Source organism: Peromyscus maniculatus, chromosome 10, assembly GCF_049852395.1.
Source record: "Peromyscus maniculatus bairdii isolate BWxNUB_F1_BW_parent chromosome 10, HU_Pman_BW_mat_3.1, whole genome shotgun sequence".
NCBI classification, from domain to species: Eukaryota; Metazoa; Chordata; class Mammalia; order Rodentia; family Cricetidae; genus Peromyscus; species Peromyscus maniculatus.
The window spans coordinates 99,181,833-99,196,419 of record NC_134861.1 but is presented as its reverse complement, the minus strand read 5'-3'; the positions used below and the strand labels follow the sequence as shown (position 1 = coordinate 99,196,419).

The 14,587-nt window shown below is 53.6% G+C and overlaps 1 protein-coding gene and 1 long non-coding RNA gene across 2 annotated transcripts; one reads left to right on the top strand and one right to left on the bottom strand.

Annotated features, from left to right (window-relative positions):
- The first annotated feature begins 7,978 nt into the window (after positions 1 to 7,978).
- Barhl2 (BarH like homeobox 2) lies at positions 7,979 to 13,626 on the top strand. The gene is made up of 3 exons (XM_006985836.4): positions 7,979 to 8,944; positions 10,552 to 10,777; positions 12,562 to 13,626. Exons 1-3 carry the CDS (start codon positions 8,329 to 8,331, stop codon positions 12,872 to 12,874), a joined length of 1,155 nt encoding a protein of 384 aa, XP_006985898.3. The 5' UTR covers positions 7,979 to 8,328; the 3' UTR covers positions 12,875 to 13,626.
- On the bottom strand, positions 11,698 to 12,686 carry LOC143267679 (uncharacterized). Its single transcript, XR_013043083.1, has 3 exons — positions 12,548 to 12,686; positions 12,163 to 12,326; positions 11,698 to 11,818 (listed from the first exon to the last, which is right to left on the bottom strand). It is a non-coding gene; the product is annotated as an uncharacterized LOC143267679 (long non-coding RNA).
- Positions 13,627 to 14,587: the final 961 nt, after the last annotated feature.

Sequence of the window (14,587 nt, the reverse complement as noted above, 5' to 3'; positions counted from 1 at the left end):
GAGCGGAGCTGGAGGTTCCGAGTGCTACTCTGGGGCCCTCAGGAGGACGGCAGGTGCTTCCCTGCCCCTCCGCAGGCCGGGGCCTTCCGAGCTGTGATGCAGTCCCCGAGCCAGGAAGGGGACAGCGGCGGCCCGGCACGCAGCAGCCAGAACTCGATGGTACATCGGTTTTCGCCTGGATTAGAGGGAGAGAGGCTGGTGGCTCAGTGTAAATGTCACGCGGCAGCTTTTAATAAAGGAATGTTCAGATTGTTAGATTGCAGAACAACGTGAATTCTGGGCTCCCGGCTTCCCTATCCAGATCCGCCCCCCCCCTTCCCTGTTCAGGCATACACATCACACCTCCGCGCTTGTTACAAATATGTTACATATTCAGAGTGATGTGCGCGTGGCGCCGGCGGGAGGGGCATGGCTCCGAGCCTCACAGCCACTCTCGCCCAGGGCTGCCAGGCGCCGGAGTGGACTGCCGACCCCCAAGACTAGGCAAAAATACCCAAACCCCACCTGCCCCGTGGGAGCTTCCTTTACACCCCCACGATCGAATAAAGCTCTATCAAAAACGGGGTGGGGTGGGGGGCGGATCTCAGGACTTAGAGGAAGAGTCAGGACCCCCAACTCTCGGCCGAGGGAATCCAGTATAAGAGTATTTTAATTCTTTCACTCGGTCACTCCCAAACATTAAAACCCCAACCAATTGAAAATACACACACAAATGGGGGAAGGGAAACAAAAAAATCAATGAGGAGAGTTCAAAGCACCCGGCTAGGGGAGGAGGCTGTCTGGTGCTGGCTGGGCGCAGGGCCCAATGCGCGGCGAGGGTCCGATCGACTGCGAGGAGACTGTGGTGCCACCCAGCAGACATCCAGCGGAGCGTGTGTGTGTGTGTGTGTGTGTGTGTGTGTGTGTGTGTGTGTGTGTGTGTGTGTTGGGGGGGCTCCACACCCTAATCTAGCCCGCTCCTTGCGGATCTCCCCTCCCCTGTCTGCCATCCGCCCATCCTCAGAGAGAAAAATGTGAGTGTGGGCAACATTACGCACCATTAGGGAGACACTACGGTTTTAATGTGGCCTAATTAGTGCCGCTAACCGAGCAAATATTATTATATTGAATAGTGGTAATACGATGAAAATATTAATGCTTTTGAACTTTGCACAGGGGAGCCGTTCCTTCGGTTCTCCCGGGACACCCCAAGCAAGCTCAGATCCAACAGCAGATGCGATCAGGCGCACCTCCGGGAGAAAAGCGAACCCGAGGCCAGCTCAGACATCTCTGTGTCATTTCAAGCACGTAAGCCACTCCTTGGGCCATGCCACACACCACCCACCACTCCAAAGGCCCTCTTCCAAATGCGCGTCTGTCTCTGTCTCTGTCTCTGTCTCTGTCTCTGTCTCTGTCTCTCTCTCTCTCTGTCTCTCTCTCTCTCTGTCTCTCTCTCTCTCTCTCTCTCTCTCTCTCTCTCTCTCTCTCTCTCTCTCTCTCTCTCTCTCTCCTGCTGCTGCTGCTGCTGCTGCTGAGGCTAAAAGAAGCAAATCAGGTTGAAGTTCCTTTCACTCCAGTCTCTTTCTGCTGTGCCCCCTTTCCGCAATTCTGGAATGTTATGGTGGGCGCGCCGGATGTTCAGTCTAAACACGAAGAGCTGCCAGGCAGGTGGGGGCGGGGGGGACCTCACTTAATTAGCATTTAATTCACAGTCCCCCTCTTATTACCAAATGTTTTCTCTTGGGATTTTGGTGAAAAACGGGCAACAAACAATTAGGAAACGCGGGAGGCTCCTCAAAATAAGGATTCTAAATCTTCCTTCTTGGGCATTTTCAGGACCTGAGCACGGAGAAGCTCGGTGGGAGGCACCTACAGGCTGCTGGTGTGTGTGATGAGTCCCAGGCCCTCAAGGTCCCTCATTCTTCCCTCTCCAAACACTCACCCCTTCCTTATGGAGCTCCTGGAGACAGAATCTAGGAGGTGGCTGTGTCTTGTCCTTAAAATAGGTCCTCTTTTTCCTATTTTTGGGCCACACCCGGGGAAGGTCCTGGGAATTTTCATCTTGGGGTGATGGGTCGGTTGGGGGAATGGGACGGCGGGATCCTGGGCCGAGAGCGCCCCCTCTCTGGCTGATTGCCTCGTTCGGCTGCTGGCGGCCCCTGCGTGGTGTTGGCAGGCAGGAGAGGAGCTCTTTCCCAGACAAACTCGGTGTTAGCTGCGGCTGAAAGCGTTGCTTTTCTATGCAACCAATCCCTCAGTCCCAAGTGGGAGCGATTGCACTACAGACGGCCTTCCAGACACTGGTCCAGCCCCTGGGATCCTGGGGCAGGAGCAGGCGGTTCCACAGGCGTTAACCCGAGACCCGCAGAGCTTTGCTGCCTGTCTGGTGGGAGAGCAGACAGAATTTCCCACCCGCCGTGCCGGATCTGGGAACCCAGCCCCGCCTGCGCCGAGGCTGGAGACTGGGCGGGGAGCTTCCAATTTGTTCCAGTGATGGCTCTTACTTAATAAGGCGATTGATTAGCGCTCAAAGTGCCGTTTTAATTAGCCGCTTGTTAATTAACATCGTAAATGAATTTCCCCCTCTCTGATTGGCATTTTTGCGCAGAGCTCCTTCGCTGCGGCCTCTCCAATCCCGTTAACCCCAGGAATTGATATCAGAATCATCTCATAGATGGCAGCGTGGTGTCACAAGTCGGCTATTTAAACTTCTCCAGGAGCTGGTCTTCAGCGGACAATGGTTCAATTGAGAGTAAAATTAAGACATCTCCCCATGAACTCCAGTTTCTCTCCCTGCCTTCACACTGTTAACCTTCCTCTCTTTGCCCTTGAATTGGGGAGACTTTCCCTAGGCCTGCTGAGATCATCTAGTCTTCCAGAAGGCGAAGAAAGAGCAGGAGCGGGGACGGGGATAAGGGGTGCGACTCTGTTCTTTTTGGGTGGTGGTGGTGCTGGACAATCTCCTGGAATCCAGCCAAAAACTGTGTAACCTGCCACGCATTCCAACAGCAGTTAGTTCCTCTTGTGGTGGCACTCAGGGAGGCCTCTTGAGCCAACATGTCCCTGAAGATTGTAGTGCAGTCTTACCCATTTTGTGGACGGTTTTGCACCACCTTACCTTGAGCTGTCGTATAAATCTTTCTGTAGCCCACTCCTGGGGATGCATCCCAGGGTCTAGTCTGTCCCGGTCTCCCCCGTGGAAAACCTTCCTGCTGTCCCAACACCCCCCCCCACGAGACTCCCTGCCGTCTGTTGAGCTCCCACTGTACCGTGTTCATTATGACAACTTCCAGAACACACAAGCACTTGTCACAGGATGCACATTCATTAATTCTATTAGCTACTACATGAAGGAATGAATGAGGGGAAAAATAAAAAAAGAATGGCTGGTGGGTACTTCCCACAGCTGAAAGCAACCCGGCCTCAGTGGTGGGAAGGTTAAAAGCCTTGCCAGGAACACCAGACAGAAGCTGGCAAAGTAGGCCAAACTCCCTCCCCCCCCCCACTCTTTCCTCTACCCGTGCTGGTGTCTCCGAGTGCCCCCGGCACCACACAACTGCCTTCTGGGCACGCACTTCACTGGTTTCTTTCCCAGCTTGCCAGCATGCATGTTCTGGTAAAGTGGTAACTTCTGCAAATTTTAGGTTGCCAGAACTGTCTCTCAAAACTTTAAGTCTCACGTTTTAACTCTTTTCTGCTAGGATAACTTTGTTACTTTTTTCTTTCTTTCTCCCCTCCCCCCATTTTTACCTTTGTTTCTCTGCCCCCAATCTCCACTCTCCCAGTTTCAGTCTAAGGACCAGACTAAAGAAAATACTTAGTTTCGTTGTTTTCATATTTTTCTCTTTAATAAATGATTTTTCTAAGCAAGTATGCATCAGTATCTAAAGCAGTTGAAAATGTATTAATAGACTTAAAAAGAGAAAGGAAACTCCAACGTGGGTCCAGCCATGAGATGGCAAGGCCGCATCATGGCTGCCGAATCACCCTTAGATTGTGGAGAGCCTATTTGTGTATCTTGCATCTTTTATAGACAGAAACAATAGCAGGGTACCTCGGCTTGGGGTTCTTGGCGCCGCCCAGTGGAGAGAGGCGCCTTTGCACCGCATTCCTGTTAATTAGCCCTGTCAAATGTATACCAGGAGAGAAGAAACAGTACTTTAAGTTTATCACAATTTTGTGGTGAATTTCATCAAAATTAAAATCTATTTTTAAAAAATCTGATGCTCCAGTTAAAAATAACCTCAAAGTTAGACAGTGAAAGTGGATGGTGAAAGATGTATACTGCACACAAAACTGTTTTGTGTTCGGATCATTCTTTGCGGTGGGGGAAAAAGGAATTCACTGTTGATTGGCATTGGTGTGTCCTGCATAACTTGGAATGAAATAGATTCTCTGTTATGCACAGCTAGCAAGTAAACTGCTTTCTGAGCAACAAATTTAAAAATCCCCCCAAATTACATATATGTTAGTTTAGGATATACTTTTTTGTATGTTAAATCTAATGGTGGGAATGTGAGGTTAAAATTCAGCGAATGTATACATACTCTTTTGGAAATGAACTGAAGCTGCATCCTGATCTGTTTCTGAATTTTGATTTTTTTTCTTTTTCTTTCTTTATTTTGAAGCAGGTCTCTCTACAGAGCCCTGGCTGTCCTGAAACTCACTATGTAGACCAGGCTGGCCTAGAACTCAGAGATCCACCTGCCTCTGTCTCTAGAATGCTGAGATTAAAGGCATGCACCACCACACCTGCTGAATCTTTTTAAGATGAAAAGCGAGCTATTTTTTTGTTTTGCCAGAAAGTGCATCATTGGGTTACATTACATATACTCTCTCAAGAAAATAACAGCTTAAGAGAGCTGTATCCGGAGTGGGGAAGGACTGAGGAACGTTAAAAGCCCTGGCTCTGGGGGATTTGTTCATTGAGTTTGTGACCTGGCTTTGGTTTTTGAGGGTATTTCTAACATTTCCTGGGACCTGAATCAGGGGCATATATTCTCTTCACTACGATTTCTTCCGAAGAGTAAGCTCTAAACTATACAGCTCAAGAAAATCTGATGTTGACATTTTCTTAAAAAATATGATCTGAAACATTCACAAGGTGAGGCCTATTGAATTTGCTTTGGAGGTTCATGAAACACGACTCCCCCCATCCACAACACACACACATCCAGGTCTTCTTCTCTTCCTCTCTCTTCAGATTCCATTTTTTCGTGGGGTCACATCTCCACCGTCTCCCCTGCCAATGCTGCGAATTATTCCAAGAAAAACACCCTGCCGACCTGCCCCACACAAGCCAGCCCTCAGCCTTTGAGCTCTTCAGTCATTGTAGGCGTTGGAACAAAACAAAAACAGGCTTAAATGAATTATTTATCAAGGTCGAGAATAATTGATTTGTGCAGGGCCGTCAGTGCTGGATTTTAAGTGTTCTCCCCTTCCTCACTTCCTGCGAGCTGACTGTGAACTGGGCCTCCAGTGGGAGGAGAAGGCACACTTTGTCGGGGATGTTGCTGAGTGATGTCAGAATGGGAATCCTAATCGATAGCTGACCAGGGAAGGAACAGAAGCGTTCCTCTGCACCCTCCTGCAGCCCAGGCGCCCTTCCCGCCCTTCCCGCTGGGGTCAACTGTGCCAGAGGCTCAGGGTGCCAAGACTGTCCATCCCGGCCTTGGAGCTTGAAATGGGTTGCTTCAGTGAGATCAGTCCCCAGCCGTGGTGGTCGCAACCTTTGACGGGAAGGCCAAGACCTAACCTGAAATCTCCTGGGAGGGACCGCGGGGCCAACACTCAGTTCTCCCGACAAAGGCCTCCTTTTAGGCCCTCTGAGTCTCCCACCTAGACTAGTCGGTTGCCACCCACCGGGCCTAGCCACAGGTCTTTAGAGAGGTACCGGGGTCCCTCAGGACACCAGCCTTTCTCTGATAAAAGCCTGCTTGCCTTCTGAGAAAGGAGAGAACTACCTAGATGGTGCACCTTGGTAGCCTCCGTCCCTTCTCGGAGACAGCGCGAGGAAAAAGGACACCAGGATGGTACAAAACAACTCAACATGCTCTCGAAATAACACGGGATCCCCCCAAACTCCGGATCAAAGATCGAGATGTCCCCAGGATGAATCACCACCCACCTCCTCCTTCCAGTCCTGGGACTCACGCTTCCAAGTCCGAGGAAGCAAGATCTTAGGAGGTCAATAACCTTCGGATACCTCCCGGGTCCTCAATAGGTCAATAGGGAAAGAGAGAGAGGGAGGGAGGGAGGGAAGGAGGAGAGAGAGAGAGAGAGAGAGAGAGAGAGAGAGAGAGAGAGAGAGAGAGAGAGAGAGAGAGAGAGAGAGAGAGAACAGAGCTGAAGAGCTGAAACTAAACCCTGTCCTTTCCAGGATCATTTTACACAGAGTCACGGAAACGATGCCAACCATGCAGATTCATAAGGTTCTTAAAAATGGTAATTTGGAGTAAAATGTAACTCAAAGAACTTTGAATCATTCATTAGCACCTTATAATTACTCTGCTAATTAGGTTGACACGGCACTTAATCAGGAGTAATACGCCGTCTTGTCACTGGCGCTTCCCATTACTCTGACATTCAACAAGAGACAGGTTGGAGACGTCTTGAAGAAAAGCACGTAAGTTGATACCCTCCGACGAGACGGCGTCACAGTCGCGCTCTGGGTCCCAAACGGATCTGCAGTGACTATTTCCTTTCCAAACACGCGGCCTGCCACAGTGGGGATGGAAGAACTGGAGGGAGGCGAGGGCGGGGGGGGGGGAGCACAGGGTACTAGGCACCCCGTTCCCGCAGCTCCACCGCAGCCTGAGAGCGCAGGAAACCCTGGCAGCATTCGCCACGAGAGAACGCCTCGGGCAGGGTTTTCCCGGCTCGGGAGAAAGTGTTTGGCCAGGCGTTTCTTCCAGCACAGGCTCTGACAGCAGACAAAGCGGGATTTCGGCGGCACGCCGGATCCTCCCCGACAGGGGGTCAGGGAGGGAGACCAGTCCTGTTGGTCTCCAGGACCTGCTACCCGTTTAGGCCGAGCTGGAGCGCACCGGCTCCTGGAGGGGTGTCAGAGCTCAGAGGCTGCAGGTCCACACGGAGCTCGGCTCTGAATGTCACACACTTCCCCGTAGGGTCCCCAAGCACCCCCTTCCCCCGTTCCTTGTGTTTCCGGACTACTCAAGCGTGCTTGGGAACCGTGCGAGCGTGGCCGCGCAGCGGGCCACGGGGAACCGCGAGCTCCTCTTGCCCCTCGCGGCCTCTCCACTCTCCCTCCACCCCGCCTGAACACGGGCACAACTAACGAATCGTCACCACGTCCCCGCTTCCCGCCCTCGGGCTCCCTTTTCCCAGCGCCCCTCTGTTCTTCCCCCCCCAGCCCCCACCACGTCCCTGTGCCGGTCACTCGTTACAGTGGGTACCACTTGGGCCCCCAGGAGGAGGCGTCGGGCTCGGGGCTGCGGGCACACGGAGGTCCGGGTTCTCAAAAGAGCAGCGGGGTTCGGGGCGCGCTGCTGACGGGCTGGCCCAGGCGCGCGCCCATTGGCTCCTGGCACGTCGGCGTCGCTCGCGGCGGCGGGAGCGGCCAATGGGGGAGCGGGGCCCGGGCGGCGGGGGGCGCGGGCGGGGAGCGGCGGCGGGGGCCGTGACGTCACGGGAGGGGGTCGGCGCCGCCCGCGAGCCGGCGGATGACAAGCCAACGCGCGGGGCAGCGGCGGGAGTCGCCGGGCGCCGCCTGTCCGCGGTCTCCTGCGCCCGCGCCTGCTCCTTCGCGCTCCTTCTCCTCCTCCCCGGGCGCCCGCGGCCGCGGCCGCTGCGCAACTTTCCAAGAAAGTTGAGAAACTCGGCTCCGGAGCGGCCGGGTTGCGCGCCGTGCTCACCTCGGGGGCGGGGGCCGCCAGGGCTTAGCGGTCGCCGCACCTGCCTTGGCCGCCGCCGCCGCCCGGGACCGGGCAGTGGGCAGACCCAGGCGGCGGCGGTGGCAGCGGCGGCGGTGGCGGCGGCGGGGTCGCTCCGGCCGCCAGCACCTTCGCCCGGGTACCGCTCGCCGCCGCCGCCCACGTGCGCGCTGGTCCCGCGGAGCGCATCTTCGGTGCCGGCGGCATAGTTTGGTTTTCTGCCTCTCATCTCTCTTTCTTTTTACTTTTTGCATATGGGAAAAAGTTGAGTCGAAAGTGTCCACCAATTGCCACGTCCCCATTATCCTCCTTTCCCGCCCCACTGTTTTTGTTTTTTTAAAGCAGTGTCAACGGTGGTTTTTTTTTTTTTTAAGTGTCTATTTTGTTTTACGATCGATAGTTTCCCGGCGGTTGCTGATCCGCGGAGTGGCGTGGACCTCATGTAGAAATAACAGCAATGGAAGGGGCCAGCGGGTCGAGTTTTGGAATAGACACGATTTTATCCGGTGCCGGTTCCAGCAGCCCCGGCATGATGAACGGAGATTTCCGCCCTCTCGGCGAAGCTAGGACCACGGATTTTAGGAGCCAGGCCACACCGTCACCCTGTTCGGAGATTGATACCGTGGGAACGGCGCCCTCTTCTCCGATCTCGGTCACCTTGGAGCCCCCGGAGCCGCACCTCGTGACAGACGGGCCCCAGCTTCACCATCACCTTCACCACGGCCAGCAGCCGCCGCCGCCGCCGCCGCCAGCCGCGGCTCCCGCGCAAAGTTTGCAGGCTTCGCCCCAACAGCAGCCGCCGCCGCCGCAGCCACAGTCCGCGGCCCAACAGCTGGGCTCGGCCGCCTCGGCCCCCAGGACTTCCACCTCTTCTTTTTTAATTAAGGACATCTTGGGGGACAGCAAACCTCTGGCGGCTTGTGCGCCCTACAGCACCAGCGTGTCTCCGCATCACACGCCGAAGCAGGAGAGCAACGCCACGCACGAGAGCTTCAGGCCAAAGCTGGAGCAGGAGGACAGCAAAACCAAGCTGGACAAGAGGGAAGACTCCCAGAGCGACATCAAATGCCACGGTGAGTCGGGCCGGGCCTGCCGGGCGCTGGAGGCGATTGAGGAAGGGCTGGAAGCTAGAGAGGGGCCTAGGTGCGCCATTCAGCAAACGCACCCCAAGCTCAGTTGGTTACATTGCTAGCCTACGACCTTCAGCGACATCCAGCTCCGTTCTTTGTTTTACTTAATTGTCAATGTGCTGGGAGGAGGGTGGCCGCAGGGAGAGACAGGACCGAAGATGCTTTTCGTTGAAAACAGAGACGGACTTGAGATTGTTTGCGTGTGTGTGTGTGTGTGTGTGTGTGTGTGTGTGTGTGTTAGCTGAGACCTTGGGAATGGGAATGGGAGGGGGTGGAGAGAAACTGATAGCGAGCTGTGGTTGCAGTCACAACTTGATATTTATTATTGAATGCAAATGCCCCCCCCCCAATATTTTCCAAATAATCGCAGCAGTTGTTTGATTTAATGTTGGACAAATTTCCAACACTATTCCGGGAGCAATGTATTTTTACCAGCTGGTGATTAATACAGAAAAAAAAATCATAGTCCATTAAAAAATAAAAACCCTTTTCATCAATACCCCCAACAAAATGTCTGTGACCTAATCAATTCTGGCCCTTTATAATAACGAAATATTTATTGAAATTAAATTTTATGGAATTGAATTTGTTCTTGTAAAATCAAGACGCCATGGAAATTATCCTTTAACATGATTTTCTTCTTGGACAATTTCTTAAGTAACTGTTCTGGTATTTGCATTCCAAGAGTTTTAACACACCGGGGAAGGTTTTTTCTCCCTTTACTGATAAGTTGTTGTTGTTATTATTATTATTATTATTATTATTATTATTATTAATGTTCAATTCTCTGGTAAAGATTGCTGTCTGGAAGGTAGAATACGGGCTCTTCATTTTACTGTTTATAACATTAGCATAATAGTGCCCCAAACAGATGTACAGTCTGGTCTGGCGATTTTTCCCGCACCAACCTCCCCAGTGGGTCAATTAGAGAGATTATTGTTCTTCCTGCCGGGAAGATCAAGGCATGCTGCACAAACCAGTACAAACAGAGAAGGATTGACATATCGATTTCCCAGCATTTCAGCAAAAAAACCAGAGTTGACAAATAGAATCCGGAAATTTCTGCTCTGTCACCTGGATGGACTCAAGTGTTTTTTGAGCTCAGCTCAGTGTCTGGGTGACACATTCTCTCTAAAGCTTGAACAAGCTCTGGTACAGAGGAGGCCTCTGGAACCTCCAGTCCATCCTTTTCCAAATGCATCCAATAAAAGAGAAACAAAGGCTTCTAACTTCAGGTTAGCAGGGGAAAAAATAAAAACAGAGTAGAAAGACTTTGGGGAGTACCAGATAACGTACCTTTGAAAAAATAAAGAGGGGGTACATCGCCTCTTCTCAAATCAAAGAAAAACAGTCAACAGGGCATCAGATTCTGGTAGAACTCTCTCAGGCCTCTACACTGTCTAAGGCCCAGTGAAGGAAGGGTGTGTGTGCCGAGTAGAGCCCCACAGATCAGCACCTGGCGTGGGAACGGGGAAGTGTTTGCCAGGTGGGCACTCCTCTCCTCCCGTCTCAGGCTAACTTACAGGGCTCTATCGTTGTTTCTACCCTAGGAACAAAGGAAGAAGGAGACCGGGAGATTACCAGTAGCCGAGAGAGTCCCCCTGTGAGAGCCAAGAAACCTCGAAAAGCCAGGACAGCTTTCTCGGACCATCAGCTCAATCAGCTAGAGCGTAGCTTCGAGCGGCAGAAGTACCTGAGTGTCCAGGACCGCATGGACTTGGCAGCCGCGCTCAATCTCACTGACACGCAAGTCAAGACTTGGTACCAGAACCGCAGGTGAGGGAAGCTGCTGGGCGCTGCTGTCCAGGCCACGGTCACCAACAGTTGTCTGCCCTCTTGCCCTCTTGAGACCAGGGTCAGAGAATCAGAAAGTATACAGTAGGGGTTTCAGGCAGGGGTTAACCACACCTCCAGATGAGGGAGCCCAGGGGCACCAGAGCCTGGGTACTCTTCCCTAAATGTCTTACCATGCGGTCCTTTCTCTTGTGAAACTCGAACTATCAGGATTCCCCCCATTTTGTCCTCAAATCAGCGAAGCCACACCTTCTCAAATGGAAACATCTGTACAGCTGACAGGGATGAGGCTGTGTGCACAGGGTACCCTTAGACCCGCCACAGGCCGACTCCAAATGTCTGCAGCAGGCGACACCACCTAGCTATGGAAGTCCCCACAGAGCCGTCCCACCAGCCTTGGCTTAAATGGGAGGCCGTTGTGGAGAGCCCAGGTCCAAGCCTTGGTTGCCATAGCGTGGAAGATTAGGGAAGCCCATCTGGGTTTGCATGGGACTGGAGGTCAGGGACTAGAGAAACAGGCAGCTGGTTGACCATCCAGTCTGGAGCGTGGGGGAAGGGGAGGGCTGTGTGTCTGTCCCCTCCCTGTACAGGCTGCTTCTGCAGTCCTATAAGGAAAGAGGGTGAGGGAGGGGAAAACAGACCACGATTCTCTAAAATAGACGCCAAGATCGTGGCTGACCTCGCCCTGGTGGCTAAGGACAAACTTGGGCGGTAAGGCTCTGTCCTGTTCGCACACCTGGCCCTCGGCTCCCTCGGCTCGATTCTCTGCCCCTCTGTCCTTGTGTTCTAATCGTTCATAAGTGGGGTTGGAAATGCCCATCCAGTTGTCATCTTACCATAATTTTCTGTCTCATTACATACGGTTTCAGCCACCCTAATTCTGTCGGAAAACATTAGTGTCATTTGTAGCCAATTTAAAACCAGCGACATGTTTATTAATTTGGCAGGGGCTGCTGGGTATGGATGCTCCACCAAGCTTGCCTTCCTTCCGAGGGCGTTTGAGTAGACGTCCCCTTTCCCTAGCTTGGTGCAACGTGGGGTGGAGGGGGGGGAAGGGAAAAAAAGGATAACAGGTTTTAAGTACCACTTTCCCTTTGAGGAGGAAACGTCTTGAGATCCATTTCCTCCCACCTAGAATGGTCAGGGGCGCCATGCCCCTGGGAGAGCTCGCTCTCAAACGAATTCCACTTTTAAACCTCGTCGGCCCTCCCTTCCACGCTAAGCTTGTAATGCCTGGTAAGACCGAAGGAAGAGTTGTCTCCACCGCCCTGGAGAGCACAAACCCCGAGTCTCCGCCGCCGCCGCCCTTTGTTTCTGGTTTTGGTTTCCTCGGGTGCGATGGGGTGGGGGAGGGGCCGGGAGCCAACCTTTTAGATTGCTGGTCCGAGCACACTGGAGGAGAACTGGGGGGTCAACGGAAGGCAGCTGGCGGAAAGGTGGGGTCTCGCTGGGCCTCCGGGAAAGTTGATGCAGGACATAGTTTGACCGCGGGGCGGACAGCAGAGCGGAGGGCCAGGGGAGGCAGCGAAGCCTGTAGGGTTCCACATAGAAAGTGTCTTTTTGAAGCACTGATTGTGGGTTTGGGCCTTCCTGAGAGAGCGAGTCGGGGGAGGCTGCGGCAGGAGACTGGCACCAGGAGTTCCCCAGGCCTTCCCGGGAGTAGGGAGGGCAGGGGAGCACGGGGAGCGGCGGGCCCGGTGCCGGGACGGTCCTCCTCCTCCTCCTCCGCAGCCGCCGCCCGCCCGCTCTCACCCGCTTTCTTTCAGAACCAAGTGGAAGCGGCAGACCGCGGTGGGCTTGGAGCTGCTGGCCGAGGCCGGGAACTACTCCGCTCTGCAGAGGATGTTTCCGTCGCCCTATTTCTACCACCCAAGCCTGCTGGGCAGCATGGACAGCACCACGGCGGCCGCGGCGGCCGCGGCCATGTACAGCAGCATGTACCGGACTCCTCCGGCGCCCCACCCGCAGCTGCAGCGGCCGCTGGTGCCCCGCGTGCTCATCCACGGCCTCGGGCCCGGGGGACAGCCGGCCCTCAACCCTCTGTCCAACCCCATCCCAGGCACCCCGCATCCCCGGTGAGGAAAGGGACAGCGCTCCAGGTTCCCATCCCGCCCCGGACAGCTGCCCCGCCTCTCCCCGCACCAGGCCAACAGGAATAGAGGCGGAGGGGTGAAAGGAGGAGCTCACCGGTGGGCTGGGGTCCCCAAGGACCGGCCAGCCCTCTGCTCTCCATCTGCCCCCTCAGAGGCAGGGATGCAAAGCTCCCCAGCAGTGTGGCTGCTGGAGAAAAATACTGACCCCACTGAGATTGCAACCCGTAAGTGAAAACATCCACCAAAACAAAACCCTCGAGTTCTTTTTTTTAACGAAAATGACTTTAGGGACACGCAGAAGGGAGGGAGGGGGGAGGGCTAAGAAGGGACGAGAGAAGGGCATGGAGAGGAACCTTCTAGCAGAGAGAATTGTTGCTGGACAGACAGCCTGAAGTTCACCCCAGGCAGAAGGTGGTACCCTGGACATCCACCGTTCTGCCTCAGAGCAGAGGAGGGTGACGGAGAACCTTGCACTGATTTCTCATGAGCTTTTTTTCTTTTGGAAAAGTGGCATGCTACATAATATGAAAAAAAAATGTACATTTGAAAGACTGAGTGATAAGTGATATATCATATTTATTATATGTTGTCCAAAACAGAGTCACTTATATACGTCAGTAAAAACATGATTTTTCTTTTCATGTCTTTTTGATTCAGTAAAATAAATGCTTAGACAAAAGTATAGATTTTTTTGTGATTGAAAATTACAAAAATAAAGTTTATCTTTTTTTAACAAGCGATGAAATCCCAGGGAGCTGATTTTACTTAAATTTACTGATGATGAAACGTGTGACTTGGGCGCAGAAAACACCCCTTCAGTAGCACTCCACAAAATATGTCGACTTTGGGCTGGCTTGTAGACAGACCCTCCATTCTGGATGCCTGCCTCTTCTGAGCTGTATGGACGACGCGTAGTGCCCGTCTTTTTTATGCGAATGGTTTAAAGAACGAATACTTGTTTGTGGACTGTTGGTGCTAGCTAATAGGCAACCGACTACCCCTGCTGTTCCCGCCTGGACGCGAAGGCTTTGCGGTGTGTGGCGATTCTTCGACTGCCCCTCCCCTTCCAGCGCTCTTCCTGGGGCCGTGAGTGTCCCGAGCACTGGCCAGCGCTGCCAGCAGGAGCCGGGCGGCAGGCGGACACTAGGCCGGCCTTGCAGCTGTTCAGCCGCCCGCGGCTGGGCGCTTGCTCAGCCGGACAGCCTGCGAGCGGGAGGCTGCCGGGCGAGCAATTAGGGCGCCCCGGGGGACGCCGAGTACCCCGCTAACAAACCCTTGTCGCTGCTTTGATCCTTGCCTTCTTAGTCCCCAACGGCGACCTTCCAGCCCCCCAGCCCCTCACCTAGTGGCTCGCCCTAATGAGTTCGCTGTGCTTGGATCTGCGGAGCGGGAATACGACGTCAAACTCTAGTTGAGACAAGCTTGCCAAGTCTTTTTATCTGTGCTTCTGGAAGGGCTGGCACTCAAAATGAAAGGCCCTGCCCAGCGTGTAGAGAAGGCCCTTTCGGGCTTTCTGTGTGTGTGTGTGTGTGTGTGTGTGTGTGTGTGTGTGTGTGTGTGTGTGTGTGTGTGAGCACCAGAGCCAGAGCTTGACTTTAGGCTGCAGGTGCCCAGGGCTGACTCTTTACCCAGGCCAGAATTAATGATTTCATGAAGGAAAACTGTAGGGATGGGGGCAGACTGGGCAGAGCTATAGAGC